At 40.8% G+C, this 18,021-nt stretch overlaps 6 protein-coding genes across 10 annotated transcripts in view; 4 read left to right on the plus strand and 2 right to left on the minus strand.

The window, feature by feature from the left end:
• Window positions 1–10,824, minus strand: part of slco2b1 (solute carrier organic anion transporter family, member 2B1) — a 60,354-nt gene extending 49,530 nt beyond the window's left edge. For 2 of the 4 annotated variants that reach the window (XM_084373585.1, XM_084373584.1), the window contains exons 1-2: window positions 6,180–6,272; window positions 2,730–2,870 (exon numbers count right to left, since the gene is read on the minus strand). The gene's annotated coding sequence lies outside the window, so the exon portion shown is untranslated. Of the gene's footprint in view, window positions 1–2,729; window positions 2,871–6,179; window positions 6,273–10,739 lie in introns of those variants that run through there. The other 2 variants (XM_084373586.1, XM_084373587.1) reach the window with 2 other exon arrangements.
• On the plus strand, window positions 364–2,942 carry LOC311269012 (olfactory receptor 5B12-like; the record flags this gene model as incomplete). Its single annotated transcript, XM_084372994.1, has 2 exons — window positions 364–412; window positions 1,996–2,942. Exon 2 carries the CDS (start codon window positions 1,998–2,000, stop codon window positions 2,940–2,942), a length of 945 nt encoding a protein of 314 aa, XP_084229120.1. The 5' UTR covers window positions 364–412; window positions 1,996–1,997.
• Window positions 5,448–6,392, plus strand: LOC311269013 (olfactory receptor 52N5-like; the record flags this gene model as incomplete). The annotated part of the gene is made up of 1 exon (XM_084372995.1): window positions 5,448–6,392. One exon carries the CDS (start codon window positions 5,448–5,450, stop codon window positions 6,390–6,392), a length of 945 nt encoding a protein of 314 aa, XP_084229121.1.
• On the plus strand, window positions 8,814–11,046 carry LOC311269457 (olfactory receptor 52N2-like). 2 transcript variants are annotated; one of them, XM_084373607.1, is made up of 3 exons: window positions 8,816–9,317; window positions 9,639–9,715; window positions 9,986–11,046. In XM_084373607.1, the coding sequence occupies exon 3, from the start codon at window positions 10,008–10,010 to the stop codon at window positions 10,956–10,958; it is 951 nt and encodes a 316-aa protein (XP_084229733.1). In that variant the 5' UTR covers window positions 8,816–9,317; window positions 9,639–9,715; window positions 9,986–10,007; the 3' UTR covers window positions 10,959–11,046. The 2 variants fall into 2 exon arrangements, with proteins under 2 accessions (XP_084229734.1, XP_084229733.1); XM_084373608.1 differs by lacking the exon at window positions 9,639–9,715 and having other exon boundaries at window positions 8,814–9,317.
• A 1,659-nt stretch (window positions 11,047–12,705) lies between these two features.
• The window catches only part of siah2l (seven in absentia homolog 2-like), a 120,431-nt gene continuing 115,115 nt past the window's right edge, over window positions 12,706–18,021 (plus strand). Inside the window, exons 1-2 of the mRNA XM_084373601.1 lie at window positions 12,706–12,894; window positions 15,620–15,760. The gene's annotated coding sequence lies outside the window, so the exon portion shown is untranslated. The remainder of the gene's footprint in view (window positions 12,895–15,619; window positions 15,761–18,021) is intronic.
• On the minus strand, window positions 15,548–16,492 carry LOC311269014 (olfactory receptor 8G17-like; the record flags this gene model as incomplete). The annotated part of the gene is made up of 1 exon (XM_084372996.1): window positions 15,548–16,492. One exon carries the CDS (start codon window positions 16,490–16,492, stop codon window positions 15,548–15,550), a length of 945 nt encoding a protein of 314 aa, XP_084229122.1.

The following is an 18,021-nucleotide window of genomic DNA, read 5'->3' on the forward strand; positions in this document are numbered from 1 at the left end:
TGACATATGACATGTAATTGTATCATAAAATGTAAACACACATATATATACTGTAATTTAATGTTTCACTTCATACCTAATGTATTGTAACACAATACGTTATAATATACTGTGTTGTAAGATATGGTAACGTAAATGGAAATAAATTTTTTAGCAAAAGTTCAGGAGCAGGACCACACCTCAATCACTGCCCATCCTGTCAGTTCTTTTTCTTTATTTTTTAGCTTCTCTTTATGCAGCTATATTTACATCACTATTACAGAGACACTCTGATGATGCTCAGTCAGTGGTTGCCAAGTGACAGTTGACCTGTCAACATGTGATGCTGCAGCTGAAGGCCAACAAACCTTTAAATAAAAGTGTGTGCTGTTTCAGTTCTTGTGAGGTGGAGGGTGATGCACGGGTGCACGAGGTAATACTAACAAACACGCCGCAGCTGAAACAGCATTTGTGTCAATGTTGTCATATTTTTTCCACAGCAGAATAATTAATGTTGACAGATGTTAGACTGTCTTTTTTACTTTTAGATTCACTACTCAAACAATTTTAAATTTTTCCTCTCAGTTGGGTTGATGATTTTTGATCTCTGACAAATGTGACAAAATTCAGTTGACTGTCATCTTTTTCTGGCTCTTTCTTAAACGTTTCCTAGTCTGTAACTAAGGATGCACTAATCAGACAAACCTCAAATTTACAATTTGTATTCCTCACTTAATGGAAATAACTGTGATCGTTCTATGTAACGTGGAACGAGACATTAAGCCTTGTTACTCAGTGTATGTAAGTTTTAAATTGTTTTTAAGATTTTACTGACTACGTTTTCAAGCGCCTCATGATTTAGCTCTCAGAGGGAGTTCAGACCTGTATTAACATGTGTCTCGAGTGACCACTTCAGATCTGATCTCACTTCCCCGCTCTATACGTAAAGAAACATGTACATCACTGGGACAAACAGACACAATGTTTTCTTACACAAAGAAATATCTTGTTTATGTACAAATAATAAGATATGTAACACAGATATTGCACATGTATCTACAAACAGTCTGTATGAGTATACACACTGTATATCTCAGGGAAGATTTGCATATTGCACAGGTATATGTGCACAGCTCTATCTATCGTAAATAGCATTTCTATAGTAATCCATCTCATGTATTGCAAGTCTATTTTTTATTTGTTTTATCTGAGTATGATTCCTACCCTTGCGCTGCCACTATCTGTTCCCTTGTACTGCTGTGTCACATTGAATTTTCCCTATGGGTGTTCAACAAACGTACATCTAATCTTTTCTTGTCTCATCTAATCTTTAGAAGGCCCAAATAGTTACAAATTGTTGTAGACAATATTTCACAAAATTTATTAAGTTTCTTTTAGCTCAACATATCAAAAAGTTAAACATTTGTTAAGGGAGTCTGGGGACTTTATCTGCTGGCAGCAAAGAAGTAGTTCATGGTGGTCACTGTTAACGGTATTAATTTGACATGATTACTGGCAATAAAATATTGTCTTCATTCATAAATTGAGTGTAAATGGTGAAATCAGTGTAAACAGTGTGTTCAAACAGCTGCTAAATGTTGGCAGGTAACAGGTCGGTACAGCCATGCTGCCACAAACTGACACTTTTGACAGAGAATTAACAAGCAGGTGAGATTAAGAATTTGTTGTACGCAACAACTCTGAAAATTAGATGGTTTGTATGAGGAGGGGATACTAGTTCAACGGTTGGATCAGCTGAAACAGCCAGTGTGCTGACAAACATTTAACAACACAGCTAACATTTGCAGGTTAAGAGAGCCCAAACATGTAATTTACATACAGTGAGCCACATGGAAACCAGACAGTGTGTGATCCATTCTGCCTGTCACATGAGGCCCAGACCACCGCTGAATGTGGTCTGAGTGATCGGATCTCAAATGTCTCTTCAATGTGTTTGGAGGCAGTGACAGACAGTGACACATTGTCCTAATCTCTAATCTTCATGCTTTTTTACAGATATGGAGAACCAGACTTTAAGTGAGGATTTCATACTCCTGGAGGGGTTAAAAGTCTCCCCCCAATCCTCCCTTCCTGCCTTCATCTTCCTCTTCCTCATCTACACGTTTGCTGTGGTGTCAAACATTAGTCTGGTCACCCTGATCTTTACCACCAGGCGCCTCCACCAGCCCATGTATCTGCTCTTCTGCAACATGAGTATTAATGACATTTTTGGGTCTTCGATCATCGCACCGTACATACTTAGAAACATTTTCACACCACCGTCAGAGCGGTACATTCATTATAATAACTGTGTCATTCAGGCCTTCTGTGTTCACCTCTACGCGTCCACCACTCACACCATACTCATGATCATGGCCTTTGACCGCTGTATGGCCATCTGCAAGCCTCTTCAATATGCCACAATCATGACCAAGACTATGGTGGTGAAGCTCACGGTGGGAGCCTGGACAGCAGCTTTTGTCTTTGTGGCAATCCTCTTAGGTCTCACCATTCGCTTGTCGCGCTGCAGGCGAGTTATATTCAACCCATTCTGTGATAACCCCACCTTGTTCAAGCTGTCCTGTGAGAGTATCCTCATCAATAACATCTACGGCCTCGGCTACACTGTGGTCCTGCTGGGCTCCTCCATTGGTAGCATAAGTCTGACATACTTGAAAATTGCTGCAGTCTGTCTGCGCAGTAAGAACAAGGCGCTGAACAGCAAAGCACTGCAGACCTGCTCCACCCACCTGGCCGTGTACATCTTCCTGCTGGTGTCAGGCTTCATCATTGTCATCCTACACCGTTTCCCCCACCTGTCAGACCACAGGAAGGTTACGTCTGTCTTAGTTCATGTGACTGTGCCTGCCTTCAATGCAGTTATCTACGGTCTGCAAATAAAAGAGATAAAGCAGAGGATTATCACTTTGTTTAACAACAGTAAAGTGGCTCAAATTAACTGATACACACTGTGATCTGATATTCTGCAAGGGAGACATTTTGAATGATAATAATATTTCATATTTGCCTCACTGAGGAGAATAAATTCAATCATTTCTGTGGGGATCATGTTCTCTTACTGGTCAGTAGTATTTCACAGAGGAGATTTAAATTGATCCCAGTTCATTGATCCCATTCAGTATGACAGTCTTCATGAGTTTCTTACAATATATTTACATTTTATTTTCTTGATTTGGTTTCAGTTTAACTAATTGTTTGAAAAGGGTTCTTGTATACACAACAGTTTCCTTTGACAAGAAGTATTAAAACCTAAATAGGCTAGTATCATTAGGGGCATAATATGCAGGGCTTTCGTAAAAATAATCATTGTCAATCGTGATTGAAAATTGACCCTTTTTGAAGAGTCTGGGGTCCATCTGCCTGTATTTTCTGATTTTCTTAGTATTTGCTGAAACTTCTGGGCGTCAACCTTTTGGCAGTGGGTGTGTTGACCAACCAATAACAGCGCAAGATCAATGACTAAAAACGTGGCAAACAGGTTACATCACTTTATCTGTCTCTCTCCTCTGCTCTCTGTCTGTCATAAACAGCTTGTGTGTCTGTTTGACTGAGAGGGGGGATGAGCTACACATATGCACAGGTAGGGCAGAGCAGCGAGAGAACAGCAGGCATTAAGTGTGTATTTCAGCAGCTTTCTCACAAACTCTGGAGGCCGTGTGAAGGTGTGGGTGAGTTTGTGTTTAAGAACGCCTCCCCGCCATGAAACAATCAGAAAATAACCTTTTCTGTTTCTGATTTACTGCTTAAGTTGTTATTATTTTAATAAGAAATAACTCCATAAAGTGGTCAGAGAGTTATTGATGACAAGCTTAAAGGTACAGGGAGGCAGAATACCAGGTAGGTTGACAGATAACAGGCAGGCAGGTAGTGAAAGTGAATGTCTGGGTAAAAATTCAGGAACCCAAGATGCGAACACAAAGGCTCACAAGTTCATTGGTAAAAACAACAATAAAAAAAACGTCATGGGCAACTTTCCCAGTCCATCGTTGCATTTGTCCCAACTCGTTTGAAATGTGTTTCTGGCATCAAATTCAGAATGAGTGTATATTTAAAAGTTTATCAGTTGCAGCATTAAAAATGTTCGCTTTGCACCTTTTTCAATTAAATGTATGTTGTACAGAATTTAGTTTTTATTTACTTTTTACACACAGCCAAACTTTTCTTGCTCACTCATTATGCCGATATATTCTATTAACCCACAAGAGATACAAATGATGATGATGCTGATGGGTACCGAGTGGCTGCCAAGCAACAGTTGACCTGTCAACATGTGGTACTGCCACTGACGCACCACATAAAATGGTCTGCTGTGTCACTTCTGGTCTGGGATGGAGGGCAGTTTGTGTCAGAGAGGATGTTGCTGTCAGCAGCTGCCTCACTGAGTATTTCAGCTATCACAAGTTGTGTTAATCTTCATGTAAGCTATCTTTATATTTTACAAAAGTAGCAGAAGAATTTACATTAAGTCAAGGATACCATGATACCATCTTCTACTGCACACAAAGCTTTACATTAACTTATCTTCAAGCTTTTTAAAAGGGTTCAGTTACAGATAGTTTTTTAGTTTTATATCTTTCACACTTAGATATTGGAGTGGATGAATGACATTTTGTTTGTGTGGCTCACAGCATTGAAGGATGAGATTTAAAAAAAACTGAACATGTATCTGTTGGTTTCTTCCATATTTTTCCTCTTTAATGTTTTTTTCAGAGATTTCTTTATCTGAATCGGGAATCTTTAAAATTATGACCAATTATTTGACTTATGACCCTAAAAATGCATATACTACATATACTACACAGAGCCTTTGTATTACCTGAAAGTAACATAGATTTAGTGCAGACAAAGTGCAGAATCTATAATGTCTTCTTGTTTTCTTCCTCAGAAGATCTAAATCTAATTTCATCACTCAAACATCATATCTGTGTTTAATTGTTTTAATGTTTGCATGTTTAAAAAGTTGAAATAGAATAGTTTTTAAGATAAACTCAAGCAATCCTCAAGTAATATTTTGAGGTTTAACCTATTAAGATTGCTTGATAGATTTAGTGTCTTTATGAAATGTATGTAAACCTATTTTCATAATTGGTCTTGATAGACAGCTGACACAGACTGCATTAACCGAGGCTAAAAAAACCCCACAGCATAGCACAGTAACTAAAATAAATGCAGTCTGCTCTGGTTTAAGGTTGGATTTTATAGTTGCTGCATTTTTTACATTTCTTTTTCTCTAAGATAAAGCAAAACTTAACTTAGGAAGAAGCAGAAGACATTTAAATGTTGATTTCAGTCCTAACTCCTAACTTGGCTTTGTAGGGCAGTTTAGATGATAACTTTGTTAAAGTATTTAAGGAGTCATAGTGAAATCTTGTTGCTCTGTTGTGTCTGTAACTGTGTTACTGTTGTTATCCAGACAAAAGGCTTCATTGTTATGTGACATTTGAATTATGGAAAACCAGACTTTCATGGAGGATATCCTAGTCCTGGAGGGGTTAATGGTCACCTCTCAGTCCTTTATTCCTGCCTTTATCTTACTTCTCCTTGTTTACATCTTCATCGTGGTGTCAAACATCGGCCTGGTTGCCCTGATCTTCAGGAGTACGAGCCTTCGCCAGCCTATGTATCTGCTTCTCTGCAACATGAGTATTAATGATGTTTTTGGGGCCACAATAATTATACCTCATGTACTCAGAGATCTTTTAATAGCGAACTCAAAGCGGTACATTCATTATATTGACTGTGCCATTCAGGCCTTCTGTGTTCATCTCCATGCAAGTGCCTCTCACACTGTACTCATGATCATGGCTTTTGATCGCTACGTGGCCATCTGCAACCCTCTGCGTTACGCCACCATCATGACCAACAGTGCAGTGGTGAAGTTGTCGGTGGTGGCCTGGGGAACAGCCTTCGTGCTGGTGTTGATCCTCGTGGGCCTCAGCGTCCGTCTTTCACGCTGCAGGTGGATTATATTCAACCCGTTCTGTGACAACGCCTCCTTGTTCAAACTGTCCTGTGAGAGCGTCCTCATCAATAACATCTACGGCCTCAGCTACACGGTGGTTCTGCTGGGCTCCTCCATCTGCAGCATAACTCTCACCTACCTGAAGATCGCTGCAGTGTGTGTGATCAGTAAAAACAAGGCGGTGAACAGCAAAGCGCTGCAGACCTGTGCCACCCACCTGGCTGTGTACATCATCCTCCTGGTGTCGGGCTTTATCATTGTCATCCTGCACCGCTTTCCTCAACTGTCTGACCACAGGAAGGTGGCGTCAGTCCTGGGACATGTGGCCCTGCCTGCCCTGAACGCTGTCATCTATGGGCTACAGATTAAAGAGGTCAGGCAAAGGATTATGACTTTATTCCATAACAATAAAGTAATGGAAGTAAAATGATAAACAGTGTGATACACACAAAAAAGAAATACTTTTGCATAGGCTATTTATATAATATGATTATATGTGAGTGGGAGGACTCTGGGAGGAATTTCTGTATCGATCCTGTTGAAATTCAAATAAGACTAACCATAACATTGTGGTAAGCTACCTGTTAATCATCATCCTGGTAATAATCTAAGCTTCAATGTACTGCATCATTCTTTATTCAACAATATTTCACATTAAAGCTCTGAATACTGATTCAAATCCATATCCATGTAATACTCTTGATGTATTTCTTTATAAAATTTAAAAAGTATCTTTAAATGTTATTCCCTTTAACACAGGCCCTATATGTACATCTTTTAGTGTGTAAATTATTCAAACTTACCAAAAGTTTTGGAGCCAGTCCAGTAGATCGCCTCAGCTGGCAGCAATGTAATCCTTTGGGGCAAATCTGACCGTCAAAGTCACGTCCAATAAAAGTGCTGGTTTTTGTCGCTGACAGGCTGAGATTGTTATTCTAAGAGCCTGACAACATTACAGAAATGATTTCTGTGGAGAAATATCTTTAATCATAAGAAAACTCCAAACTCCACTCTCCAACTTGGACTCTTCTTTCCACCGTTGTCTTCCTGCAGCAACTCACCTCTCATGAGATTTCAGAACGAGACTTCTTAAGCGAGACTTGGTTTTCTGGTCACAAAACGCATCTTATTATTTAATAAAAAAGTCTTTCTCTGTTTTGCACGTTCACACCGAGGTGGAGGGTGTGGAGGTTTTTCAGAGGCACACTTCAAACTGAGGGTTATTAGAACTTTGTTGTTTCAATGAATTACGGGCTTTTTTTTTTTTAAACAAGTATTAAACTACTAACTTGCTGATGTTGCTGTAGATAAATAGCTAGCTGGCTAAGGGGTGACTTGTGCATGACAGTCCAGCATTTTGACGCATTTCAGTGTTGAAGTGCAGCAGTGAAGTTGCTGCAGTTGGTACCATTCCTCTATGATGAAGCAGTGTTCATCTTTATTTGATTGATAGCGTGAAGCTGTGAACAAACTCTCCACAGATAGATGATAAATGGCATTGTGATAAAACCAGCGCTGCCATGGTAACGCGAGAGAAATCTCCACAGCTGAAGATGACATATCGGAAATGACCCGTCACGTCTGTCTATATAGACGCCATCGACGAGTACTGACGACTTGTGAGGGTCTCAAAGGGTTGTCCCATTTCATTTCATTTCATTTCATTTCAGGAGGAGATTTCAACCAAGGAGGCACTCAACAACGAGGGGCAGGGGTAAAACCTGGCTTGCACATTAAACAGAAAATATATGCACAGCTTGATAATACTGGTGGGGACTAGTAAATGTTTCTTGTTGTCATTTGGATGCAGTGAATCATCAATGTTGATATCTACTTCAAACATTTAGTCTAACAGCTCACCACTAGGATGCGTAGTGTTGTCCATGCTCAAGGCCAAGACTGACAGCGGTTACCTGGTGACAAACGTGATGCAACAAACCCTGAAGGGACCGATCGTTCAGCTTATAAGAAGCGTCATCCCACGTCGGATCCAATTGGACTGGGTTCACGGTAACAGAGGTATGAGCATGAGACGCTCAGGTTAACACAGTCTAGAGAGGATGTTGCTGTTTGTTTACTGAATACCAATCAACACCAAATGTTTTCTAATTTGTTTAAATATTGCAAAAATACTCTCTGGATCGTCTTACATAATTTAATCTTCTGTAGCTTCGATTATTGCAACAGTCTTTATACTTTATACTCACGTCACAGCTGTTGTAGCAGCTGTACAGGATTCTAATATCTTACTGATTATCATAAAGGCTCTTCTGGCCTGGTTTCTTGTGGTATGTAGCTTGAGATGTTCAGGAAGAGGTCTTTCAGAAACAGAAACAAAGTGTTTGCAGTCAGGGCTGCGAGGCTCTGAAAAACCTGCTGAGAAAACCAGCCTGGCTGAGTCAATATGATCCTTTCAGTGTTTTCCTAAAACTCACTTTTATCTGAGAGCTTTTCCTGATTTAAATCTTGTCTTTAAGCGTTATATTACAGGAAATGGTTTGAACTATTTCACTCTTTTGTTAAGTAAAACCTCTCCGTTAGATTAGAGTCTGTTTGAAATGTTATAATTTGTTGATTTGATGTGCTGCCTTGTGTGAAAACTTTTGTAAATACGGCTTAACATCTGGTTTAACATCTGAAATGAAAAATTTAACATTTAAATGAAGCAGTGAACTGTTTACTGATGATGTGTGAGCTGCCTGATCAACCTACACAGCAGTGTTATGGATAAGTTAAAGATTGTGTCCACAGAGTTTTATGCCAAAATCACAGCATCCCTTCATGAACGCTGGTCTTATTTATGTATTTATTACATCATCATTCTATCTACTGTTGTCATTTTAATTCATAAAGACTTTTTTTTAGTGCATCATATTCACACAAATGCCAGAAAAAAATTGTCATTGAACATTTTATATCTTTTTTAATATCGTATATTTTTAAATATAGTCCTGAGCCTCTACTATATGCTTTTACTTTGAAAGGTAGTAAGATTATAGTAGTCTATACGTGTTTGAATAATTCTATTGTAACATCATTGAACAAACTCTTAGATTTCAAAGGCAAACAGGCATATTGTTGTGCATTTGTACTACGTTTTCATGACAACAGAAATTATTTGTAATATGCTTAAATTGTGCACAGTGGAAATATTTGACTACTTTACTTTTTGGATGCTGCTGCTTAGCAATGATGAAATACTTCACTTTTTACTCCACTAAATTCAATGTATAACTTCAGTTACTAGTAACAGCCTTATTTCCTCAGGCTGGTCATTTCCAAGTCTCAGACTAGCCTGGACTCCAGAAGAGACAGAAGCCCGAGGAGTGCACACAGGTTCATAAGGGATTAACAGGTCAGAAATATAATCTGGAGCTGGGCCATTAACAGCTTTAGTTATGAATAAGATCTTAAAATCAATTCTGAAACAAACAGGGAACCAAAGTAAAGAGTCTAAAACGGGTGTGATGTGTTTCTACTTTGCAAAACCACTGTTAAGTTAAACGTTTGCATTTCTTTGTGTTGCAACTTTTTTCAGTTTCTCTCTTGTCACAATGCTGTGATCATGCTCTGGTTAGGTTTAGGCACAAAAACATCTGCTTGAATTACCTGGCGGGAAAATTTCCCTAAGGTAAAATTTCCAGCAGTTTCACGCTTACAAATTGTTGCACCACAGACTCAAACTGTGTTCACTGGCTTGGCAGCCTGCTCACCTGTAAATCCACAACTATCGTCTTCGACTCCTGATGTCAGGTAATAAACACGTAAAGTGAACGTGATCTGACACATTTTGTAGAAATGTTAATATGGTACCTAGCCTGTGACACATACACATTTGGATGTGTCAGCGATTGGCAGAAACATTTACTGATAACATTTTATCCTGACGACTAGGATACCTTTAGAGGCCATATCAATCCAGTTATTAACTTCTTTCAAAACATTAAATTATTTCAATATAATAATACTGAATTAATCAGTAATTGATTTTTATTTAATGTTTCTCTCTCTCATCCTTGCTAGGCTGAAATTAACCCTCTGCACTATGGAGAACCAGACTTTAAGTCCAGATATTCTGCTCCTGGAGGGGTTAAAGGTCACCCCCCAGTCCTCCATTCCTGCCTTCATCCTCCTCCTCCTCATTTACATCTTCATCATGGTGTCCAACATCGGCCTGGTCGTCCTGATCACCATGGAGAGGAGCCTCCACCAGCCCATGTATCTGCTCTTCTGCAACATGAGTATTAATGATATTTTTGGTGCCACGACCATCATCCCTCGCCTGCTGAGTGACATTTTTATCCCAAGCACAGACCGCTACATTCATTACATCGATTGTGTCATTCAGGCTTTTTGTGCTCACTTTTATGCAAGCGCCTGTCACACGGTGCTCATGATCATGACTTTTGATCGATATGTGGCCATCTGCAATCCCCTGCGATACGCCACCATCATGACCAAGAAGATGGTGTTGACGCTGTCACTGTCGGCCTGGATGGTTGCATTACTGATGGTGCTGATCCTCGTGGGCCTCAGCGTCCGTCTGTCACGCTGCAGGTGGATTATATTCAACCCGTTCTGCGACAACGCCTCCTTGTTCAAACTGTCCTGTGAGAGCGTCCTCATCAATAACATCTACGGCCTCGGCTACACGGTGGTTCTGCTGGGCTCCTCCATCACCAGCGTCACTCTCACCTACCTGAAGATCGCTGCAGTGTGTGTGCTCAATAAAAACAAGGCTCTGAACAGCAAAGCGCTGCAGACCTGTGCCACCCACCTGGTTGTGTACATGATCCTGTTTGTGTCGGGCTTCATCATCATCATCCTCCATCGTTTCCAGAACATTTCGGATCACAGGAAGCTGGCGTCCATCTTGTTCCACGTGGTCCCTCCGGCTCTGAACGCAGTTATCTACGGACTGCAAATCAAAGCAGTCAGACAAAAGATTTTCATCATGTTTACAAAGAAAACGATGACTGTGACAGATGTGAAATGAGTCAATGCTCAATTAAATGTAAATAACTGTTCATAAAAAAGTGGCACTGAAATGTGAGATCATGCAATTAAAAAATACTCTCTCAGTTTTGGATGTCATGTACTTATCCATAACTGAAACAACGCAGGCCTGAGTCTTGGCATGGAAGCTATTAGCCTAAAATGGCTGCCTCACCTTGCTAGTACCACTAGCTAACACAGATGTTGTCTCCTTAATAACTTTAATCGACCAAAACCTCAGACTTCATCATTCTGAGGTAGCTTTAGCTTCAGGTGTTGGCTAACAACACCAATTACACTGCCAATACAGTCTGCTACCACACTTGGAGCTATACTCATGTCATTAGCATGCTAATGCGCTAATTACGATGAGCGCGCTAACATGCTAATTAGCGCCATAGCTTGCTAATTATAAACTGCTAGACGTGAGTACAGCATTAAAACCAGGGTTTTCCCTGCCATTATACGGCTAGCTTGATTTATGCTTCTGCGTCGCGGCGACGGCGTAGCTACGTCGTCGACGCAGACCCCTACGCAGACCCTGCGCCGTAGCCTGACGTGCGCCTCCAAAAAATCCTGACTACGCGTCACGTCGACGCGTCGAGACGCGAACGGCAAGGATTGGGATTGGTCCGCTCAGACCGTCATTCCGGCAGTTGCTTTTCCGGTCAACAGTATAACAACACCGCCAGTTACTTCTGCTGCTTGCATGCTTGTCTCCTATTGCTTGTGAACTCCATGCTTTGTGAGATCCCAGCAGGGCAGGAGGAGTATTGGTGTTGTGTAGCATGTAGCTTGTAGCCCCACACTGTGACCAGAATGCTACACAGCATATCCGCTCTGACCGCAACTGCAGTTCAAGAGAGCAAGAACCCCCCGAAACCAATCCCCCCCCCCCCCGGCTTGGCGGTGAATTGAACGCGTTCCCTCGACGCAGAACTTCGAATGCTCAATGACGGCGTAGGGTCGACGACGTAGCTCCGCCGTCGCCGCGACGCAGAAGCATAAACTAGGCTTTAGGCGCGGCGCCCAAGCATTTTTGCCTCCCGCCTAAGAGAAAAAATTGAGCAGGTGAGCAAAAATAAATAAGAGCCGCATTGCGTCCCATTGATCTTTACACGTTGCCGGGTATTTCCAAAAACGGACATTTCACCTTCTCTGTTTAAAAAAAAAACCTGTTTACACCTTTTTGTTTTCAGAAAAGTTTTCGTTCACCCGGCGTGTGTGTCTGGGTCTGTGTGTGTGTGTGTGTGGCGGTGTGTGAGTGGGCGGGACGGTGGGAGGCGAGTGCGCGTGCCAGTGCGAGCCACAACAACACGGAGTGAAAAGCAATTAACGGAGTACAGGAAAACGTCTCTCATCAGAACCTTATTTCTAGCAAAAAATATGATCATTTACTCACCCAGATAACTTTGGTGTCATTTGAAGTCGTTCGGACGAAATTAGATCCAGTGTAGCGCCGATATATCCATATAATGCAAATGACGGGGCAGCGACACACAGCCTCTATATAACACATTATCTGCCACGAAACTAGTTCATTTCATCAATATTTTGTTATGAAATGCTAGCGCTATTCCCCTCTGAGTCCGGGCTCGTCCGTTATCAACATCCGGGGTCAAACTAGCAGCAGCAGCTACAGGTAAACAAGCCAGGCTGTCGCGGGTGCGCGCGCAGCTCAGAGACGGCATCTTCTAGGTCAGAGGTAGTAGGTCAACCTACAGACCCCGGATGTTGACAACAGACAAGCGTGGACTCAGAGGGGAATAGCACTAACTGTCGTAACAACATATTGGTGAAATGAACTAGTTTCGTGCTATAATAGTCATAGAGGCCGCGCTTTGGTGCCCGGATCACTCACATTATATGGATATATGCAGCGCTACACTGGATCTAATTTCGTCCGAACGACGCCAAATGACACCAAAGTTATCTGGGTGAGTAAATGATAATATATTTTGCTAGAAATAAGGTCCAGGTTGTAAAAAACGGTAGTTATCCTTTAAGGCTGGGCAAATAACCGAAAATATACCGAAACCATCGGTTATGGTTATTACTTTCCCCTGCTAGCTGTGTCTCTGACAGCAGCAGCTCCACCGCTGAGGAGAGGAACAGGCTGCTAACGTCAGCTACTGCTTGGTCCTTTCAGTGGGGCACTACTATAGCTTTATTCCGCTTTACTGTTAGTTATAAAAAATGTAAATGCAATTTGAAATGTTAAAATATAAAAAGGCGTTGCTGCGTTAGTAAGTTTCTATAGTATGCTGTTACTTTAGCTAGCATAGCTGCGGTCGAGTGAGGTAGGGAGCTAATGAAGTGAGGGAGCGTGACAGAAAGCATAGATTTGCCCACACACCTCCACCCAACTCTACAACTCCACATTAGACCTCTCAATCTGAAACAGTGATGTTTAAAACACAGCAGCAATATTATGACCTCTTAAAGGGCGATATGTCGCACAGAGAAGCAGGTAGAAACTGGAGGTGACCTAACAGCTACACCCGTTATGTTACTGTAAAGGGCAATACAAATATACCAAGTGAAAATAATCTACCAAAGAATTAATGATTATTTGAATTGGAATAATAATTGAATTTAAATTAATTTAAATACAAACTTTTTTCTTTTTCCTGGTCAAAAGGAATTAGCAGTTACCTATAGTAATGATAGTGGTCAAAATTATGTGAAATTGCACAGTTTTTGGTAAAAAAAAAAGCTGCCCACCCCCCTAAGACCTCTAAAAACCCAGGGAAAACCCTGAAAACCATACAAACACAAATTTACCTTCTGCACATCCTCAACCAGTCAGTGCTGTTTCTTCATTAACTGAAGTTGGTTGATATTATTAGCTGACGTAACATCGACTGCGTGAACTAGCTGGCTAACGCTCGGTCTGCTTTGTGTCTGTAGCTCACCCCGTGCTGTCAGCGCCACAAAATGGCTAAAAACTTGGGTTAAAAAAACAGCAGAACAGAAGCTACTTACCTGGATTAAGTAGAGAACGATTCCAAATGAATGACTCAACAAAAAGCTGAGCTGTTAAAAGAATAAAAATGAAGAAGAAACTGCTGCTAGCTGAACCAGTTCAAACCAGTTCTGTCTGGTCAGGGTCAGGGCACGTCGTCATGGTAACCTTTCATGGAGTCATATGGACTTAATGTTTTAATTTGGTGTTCATTTAATGAACACAAATAAACGATAAAATGAACTATAAATAGGTCCACATGTCTCTGCATAGAGAGCTGAAGTCACGCCACTCCTGGTTTGACCCATCAGACCTTATTTGATAAAATCTTTTTTCTGCTAGTGAATGAAGAGAGACTAATCATTTATTGATCCTGTTTGAATTGTGTCATGAATCACACATTTGATGTTTGTCAGTTTAAAAGATAATTTTCCAAGTCAATAAAGTCTTTATACTAACATATAGCTGGAAACAAGTCACACAGACATATTTCCATGACTTACCACTTACTCAGACTTCCTCGCTCACTTTCCTTCAGTGAGCTCCTTTTTTGACTTGTCTCAGTACGAGTGGACGTGTCAGCGTACAGCTCTGGGTGTCCACAAACGGCCACGATTATCCTCTGCTCTATTGCTGTTCATGAATGTGCGGGCATCAGCCGAGTTAATGTCATTATATCAGTCTGGATGTCAACTCCGAAAGGCTTTCGCAAAATCCTTGCTTGAGTTAAACATTTTCAACTCGCGCAGATTTGCGTCTGTTCACTTCTATTTGTGTCTTTTCATTGACTTTGTATGTAATCTGGACGTGTGAATAATTCACCTCATCTTTGGTCTGAACATTACAGAAATGATTCCTACAGAGACCTTTTTGTTAAATAATAAAATCCTTTTTGTAACCAGAAACAAAAGTCTTGTTGGCATCTGGGCTCTGCCCACGCTCAGCCCCAGCAGCAAATTTCCATTCAGTGGCATTTGCGTATGTGTAACTGTGACCTTTTACTTTTTACAAATTTCTTCAAAGTTAGATTCCCTAAAACAAAATGAAAATAACTGAAAAATAAAAATATGAGAAAAGTTACGTATCTCACTCTGATTAGTTTATTGAACAGGTCATATTATGCTTATTTTCAGGTTCATACTTTTATTTAGGGGGGTCTTTACATACTATTATTTTCTCATGTGGTGCATTGGTGCAGCATCCCTTTTCACAGTGTTGTTCTGTGGGAGTGAGTAACTCCCTTTGGTCTGCACTTTGGCCTTTTCCCTTTTCAGACCTTTTACATGCACAAAAATGCTTCATAACACAATGGAGGAAAGGCAAAAACCCAAAAAGCAGAATATGACCTCCTAAGTACCGAAGAAAAGACATCCCAGCACTCTCAAATACAAAACACAGAGGAGGCAGGCACGATTAAGAACAAAAGGCGAGCTTTATTTCACAAAAAGCTGAGTAACCCAAAAACTAAGAATCCAAAAACAGCCAAGAGGCGTAAATCCCACAAATATAAAACCAGAAACACGAAAGCTAAAACAAAGTCTCAACCAAAGTACAGCTCAGGAAAGAAACAAGAGGAACAAAAAAACAGAAACTTTTTGTGTTCGATAAGAAGAAAACCTCCAGAATTAAAATGGCTGCTTAACTTTTCTCAGATGGAAAACATATGACAAACACGTCTGTATTTCTTGCGACTGCAGCCCGTAGATGATGGGGTTCAGGCTGCCGGGAACAACGTTGAAGAGAATGGCTGAAATCTTCCTGTACTCTGTGTACTGAGGGAAACGATGGAGGGCGATGAGGATCATCCCACTGACCAACATGATCAGATACAGGCACAGGTGAGTGCTGCAGGTCTTTAAAGCTTTACTGTTCAAAGACCTGTTCTTACTCATCACACAGGCCACTGTGATTTTAGAGTAGGTGAGGATGATGCTGCCGATGGAGGACGAGAGCAGGACGACGGTGAACGTGAGGCCGTACACGTTATTGATGAACACGTTCTCACAGGAGAGTTTAAACAGGGAGGCGTTGTCACAGTAAGGATTCATGATCATCGTCCTGCATCGGTTCAGCCGTATGGTCAGACCGAGCAGAATCCCGACCAGAACAAAGGCCACTCCCCAGGCAGACACTGTCAGCTTGATCACCATTCTGTCGGTCATGATGATTGAATATCGCAGAGGATCACAGATGGCCACATATCTGTCAAAGGCCATAATCATGAGCACAGTGTGTGCGTTGGTGCTGAACATATGTGTGGTGAAAGCTTGCATCAGACACTCATAGTAGTGAATGAGGCGCTCAGAGGGCGGCACCAGGATGTCAGCGAGCACCCGAGGAACCAGCAGAGAGTTTCCTATCACGTCATTGATGGACAGGTTACAGAAGAGGAGATACATGGGCTGGTGGAGTTTTCTCTCCGTCCAGATCAACACCACCATGCCCACATTGGCAGTCAGGATGAACACGTAGGCCACGAGCAGGAAGATGAACATCGGGTACTTGTTGGTCCTGGTGACGCTTAACCCCTCGAGCTGGAGAGTGAGGCTGTTGTACGTGAAGTTTTCCATCTCAGTTTGTCTGAAATAAAAAGAAAAGAAGAAGCGAACAAATCATCAATTAAACCACCATGAAACACAAACTGAAACAAACAGCCTTTACGATGATAATGTGAAGGTTTCTAGCTTCTTACTAAAATAAAAATACAGTATCAACAGTAAAGTAATATTTTATTGTGTTTGTCTTTTATTGCATGAAACCGACAACAGAAAATCCCTTAAACACTGACTTTATGTATTTCAATCATTCCCATCTGATTCTATAACATAAGTATAACAGTTAAATAACTTAGTCTGCTTAAATTAAGTAATTTTCCAAGTATTATAGATAAAAGTAATTGTATGTAATGCATTACGCTTGAGTATCAGATAATCTTACATGTGATGAAATACATAAAGTGTAAGTCAGTGTTTTAGGGAGAATTTCATCTTTTATTTATTTTTTAATCTTTTTTGACAAGCAAAGAAAACATTTTCGCTGTTATGTTACTTTTGTAATGTAATGTCATTTGGGTTAAAGGAAACTGTCAATTCATCAGCTGGAAAAACATGTAAAAACTGTTGTATTTTCCCCCCTTGACATGTTTGAACCGGATATAAGATACTTTTAAAGATTATTTTAAAAACATATTCAATACTGTTTTTTCAGTCACAACAGGAGATCAACAAACAATTAATTATTTCAACTTTAAACAAGTGAAAATACTGACTCCAACTGCAGCGTTACATGTAGGAATGTATTAATAAATGTATCAGTAGCAGTAGTGAAGTTAAACCAGTGGAAAAGAAGAGGAAGTGATGATGAACGGAAAAAACAGAGTTCATATCTGTAGCAGATTTCAGATGTGTGCCGTTAAACAAGAACCCTTCAAACACAAAGTCATTCACATGTTGATGTTTCCTCACAAACATCAAGTCTAAACACTCAGTGAGAGAAAAGGCACAGCACCTGAATACAAAGTGGCAGCGTCGATGCAATCTGTCTGTTCTGATACCAGCTGTACTGAGTCACATGAAGAAATCAGCAGAGATCAATCGTAACCAACAATGATAACCTTGACTCACCTCAGGTCTTCTCTAAACATTCTGGTCATGTGAGTCTGTTTTATGAGCTCTGATTCCTCTGAATAAACCTTCATCATGACCTGAGAAAACATTACGTAATGATTGAGGGCTTCATGGAAACGATATCAATGTTACCCACAACAACAACAACGTGTTAGGGAGGGAGACAGCCCCAGTGAACTTCCCTAATGATCTCGTCCTCTTGCACCGTCTGGAAACGGGTACTACCCCGCAGCTGCTACATTCATGCCTGTCCAATAGAGCATTTGCAGTTGTTGCGGCGAATACCAGTTCATCTGTATATGATTTACACTGTGGGGTCCCTCACGGGTCCATTCTGGGCCCTCTATTGTTCTCTGGAAATATGTTCTCGCTCAGCCATATAATCCAGAACTGTGATGGTTCTTATCATTGTAAACAAATCATATATATATTTCCCTCTCCAGTCTGGTCTGAGCTCCTCTTTACATCCACCC

This window comes from Pagrus pagrus (genome assembly GCF_965226575.1).
Source record: "Pagrus pagrus genome assembly, chromosome: 14".
Classification (NCBI taxonomy): Eukaryota; Metazoa; Chordata; class Actinopteri; order Spariformes; family Sparidae; genus Pagrus; species Pagrus pagrus.